Source organism: Sinocyclocheilus rhinocerous, unplaced genomic scaffold, assembly GCF_001515625.1.
Source record: "Sinocyclocheilus rhinocerous isolate Xijiao unplaced genomic scaffold, SAMN03320098_v1.1 scaffold3, whole genome shotgun sequence".
Taxonomy (NCBI): Eukaryota; Metazoa; Chordata; class Actinopteri; order Cypriniformes; family Cyprinidae; genus Sinocyclocheilus; species Sinocyclocheilus rhinocerous.
This window is the reverse complement of record NW_015658759.1, coordinates 791,343-795,076: the sequence shown is the minus strand read 5'-3', so window position 1 is coordinate 795,076 and position 3,734 is coordinate 791,343. Positions and strand designations below refer to the sequence as shown.

Sequence of the window (3,734 nt, the reverse complement as noted above, 5' to 3'; positions counted from 1 at the left end):
AAATAAATAAATATATATATATATATATATATATATATATATATATAGTGGAAGACAATAATGGATGGATGCATGGGTAGAATGATAGACTAAAAGAATGACAGATTGGTAGACAGACAGACAGATAGATATATAGAATTATCCTGTTGTGGCAAAGATGTAGCCACTGCCAATAGTTACTAGCTTACAGCCATCATCACGCCCCGCCATATAGTTGAGCACAGCAGCGTCATATATGAAAGCATCCAGTTTACTGTACAGACCAAAAAAGCACAATTAGTGGCTTATATATATATAGAGAAAAATTAACATTATGTCTACCAGAAATAATCTTGTTGGCAATGCAAAAAATTTGCATATCCCAGCCGTACCCTGTCTTGAGGCTGACCAGTGCATCCTGAACTCCAGTCTGATGGTATTTCACCATGTATTGGTGCATGTCTGGGTAGTTTTTCCTGATGTTTCGCTCTGTGCTCCCATTAGGCACGGTCCCGAAGCGAAACGGTGGTGAATAGGAATAGGGGCTCTGAAACTATAAAACAGAGAAAAAAAATACATCAATTACATGAAGAACAGTGAGGGCAGCTTTAAGAGATACATGGAGGGAATCAATACAAGCTCAAATACAGAAATATATCCGGGGAGATAAACCTAGTAACTGGTGTAGTTCAGACACTCCATCTTGTAAATTTATAATGACATACGGACGCTTTCTCAAAACCTAGTGAGCTGCCAACTAGACAGCACACTGTAAAATATGTTTTGTCAGGTAGCCTAGAAAATGCGCCTTATGTGGTAACATCTAAATTAAGTGTTTTTTTATTTGAGTCAGAGAAATTATTTTTTATAATAATACATTAGGTTACACAAAAAAGTAATTTTTAATGTGAAAATAGCTTCCTATAGCACCATCTGCATATTTGTACTTTTTACAGGGCATTTTAAGCATGCACCAATGTGTGTGCCATCCATAGATAAGGTAATTTCACAATGGATTTGTGCTGAGCTCAGCAACAAATGATAGCCAAGATGGCTGACAGAGCCAAAGTTAGATGCTGTCTATAAATGTAGGTATATATTAAGTTAGAACTTCAGTGTCAACAAGACACAAATGCTGCCCGGGACGTCAAGCACCTATTTTTTGAGGAGGCGCAAGTGCCAGCCCTGCAGAGTTCTAGGCAAGATAAGACATTATTAAAAGAAAAACACACATTAACTACTTAAAAGTTCTCTACATACACTACCATTCAACAGTTTGAGGTCATTAATTATTATTATTTATATATTTTTAAACACAATCATACTTATATTCAGCAAAAACACATGAAATTGATAAAAGTAGCATTAGAGACATTTGTAATGTTACAAAGGATTTCTATTTTAAATAAATGTTGTTCTTTTGAACTTTCATCAAAGAATCCTGATGTAAAAGTGTATAAAAATATATTTAAGCACAACTGCTTCCAACATTGATAATAGTAAGAAATTTTCCTTGAGCAGTAAAGCAGCATATTAGAATGATTTCTGAAAGATCATGCGACACTGAACACTGGAGAAATGATGCTGAAAATTCTGCTTTGCCATCACAGAAATATGTCCTATTTTAAAATATATTAAAATAGAAAACAATAACAACATTTCACATTATTACTGTTTTAATATTTTACTGATCAAATGAATGCAGTCTTTTAAATGGTAGTGTGAATATCAGACAGAATAATCTAGTCACGTATTTTATTTCCATCCTAACATACAGTTACAGGTATAGATATGCATACAGGTTAGAGTTAGAGAGACAGTAGACAGCTCAGTATATTTCACAATACACAAAAAATACCTTTCTGTCACTGAGCCCTGTGACTTGATCCACAAACTCCTCTTGGATCATAAAGGCAGCCAAGTTGGCAGTGTAGCTGGCCAGGAAGATCACAGCGAAAAAGGCCCAAACGGACACAATAAATTTACTGGTAGTGCCCCTGGGGTTCTGTACTGGGACAGAGTTGTTGAACACCAGACCCCACAGCAGCCAGATAGCCTTTCCAATGGTGAAGGAGGGTCCATGAGGGTCTATAGAAATGCATAACAAGAAAGAGGGAAACTCAGTGAGTAGGAAGTCATAAGAGCTTTGTGGATCTACAGATACTCTATCTTGACAGATACTTTAATCTTGAGATTTTAAAATTTTAACTCTGCATTCTGGCTGTTTCAAAGCAGATGTAGGTTGACTGTGTGGTTGAGGTTGTGTATCATACCTTTGCCCTGTGCTAGGTTTCTATTGAAACCGAGTGGACTGATGAATTCAAAGAGGAAAACAGCGATTGCTGTGACGATGAGTAACATGACAAGACAGACAGACAGACAGACAGATAGATAGATAGATAGACAGACAGACAGGCTGAATGATAGATAGACAGACAGAATGAAAGACCGATAGATTGATAGACCGATGGACAAACAGAAAGCCAACATATAGATAGATAGACAGACAGACAGATGGACAGATAGATGGAACGATAGATAGACAGACCGAAAACAGATAGATAGAATGATTGACAGACAGACAGAACAACATACAGACAGACTTAATGATATACAGATAAACAGGTAGATAAACAAACAGACAGACCGATAGTACGAAAGATTGGTAGATTGATAGAGAGACAGAAAGATACGTAGATAGACAGCCAGACAGACAGGGAAAACTGACATCCATGTGACTGAAATTAAAACTGATGATTCACTCATTAGGTTATTTAAAGTGACTAACCTCCCCCACCATGCCGTTCCACACATTATTGATCTTCTTTCCATGTTTGCCATTTGTGACCAGGTAAAGATCATAGGTGAACTTTACATTTCTGGCAATCTTCTTCAGGATGTCTATACAAAAGCCCTTGCAGCACTTCTTGATATAGGTGCCCTCTGTGATATTACTGCAGCATATACAGGCACAGCAATACAGAAAACAGCTGATACTGAGAAAGATTGAAGATAACTCAATCTAATAGGTTCTAAATATATAACACAAAAGTTCATAACCACATTAGAGACTGCACAATTATTTCTGTATTGCCCAGGAAAAGAAAGCTCTCATGCTAAAGGTTAAGATAGTATGCCTGTGGAACTAGATTATTCAAATTAGTATTAGCTGCAAAAGTTAAATAAATAAAACAAAACTCACTCTTTAATGTGTTTCCGGCAAGGTACAGAGTTGCGCGTGCATGTGCCAGTAAGAATGTCCACATCATCCACTATAACAAAGGGTCTTTCCTCTAGAGTCACAATGCTCAAGTGGTTCTCATCAGCGTCCATGTCCCCGAATGAGTTATAACGTGGCCAAACTGGAAACTTCAACTGCAACGTGTGGTTTTCCCATCGCCCCATCTGTAGACATACACACATAAACATTGGCTCACAAATAAACAAGGTCTGAAGGTTCTACTAAAGTGGCCTCCATTATTATAAGTTTGGGGAGGAAAATGTGATTTTGTGCTCTTCAAAACAAACCAAAGGAATGTTACACTGTTACACTTGTATATTTTATCCAGCAAGCAAATAAGTCACTGGGACCCAGGTCTATCTTTCCTTCAGCTTTCTGTATTATATGTCATCTCATTTGCTCTCTCTGTTTATGCACTTATACTGTATGTGGTTGACAAAAACAAACTGTAATGTCTAGATTTTAGGGTTTTACACACACACACACACACACACACACATATATAAATATATAT

At 36.9% G+C, this 3,734-nt stretch overlaps 1 protein-coding gene across 1 annotated transcript in view; it reads right to left on the bottom strand.

The window, feature by feature from the left end:
- The window catches only part of LOC107722958 (glutamate receptor ionotropic, NMDA 2A-like), a 110,514-nt gene that overhangs the window by 9,015 nt on the left and 97,765 nt on the right, over positions 1-3,734 (bottom strand). Inside the window, 5 exon segments of the mRNA XM_016531456.1 lie at positions 372-532; positions 1,838-2,067; positions 2,253-2,356; positions 2,622-2,933; positions 3,182-3,384. Of these exon segments, the coding sequence (XP_016386942.1) occupies positions 372-532; positions 1,838-2,067; positions 2,253-2,356; positions 2,622-2,933; positions 3,182-3,384 (1,010 nt within the window).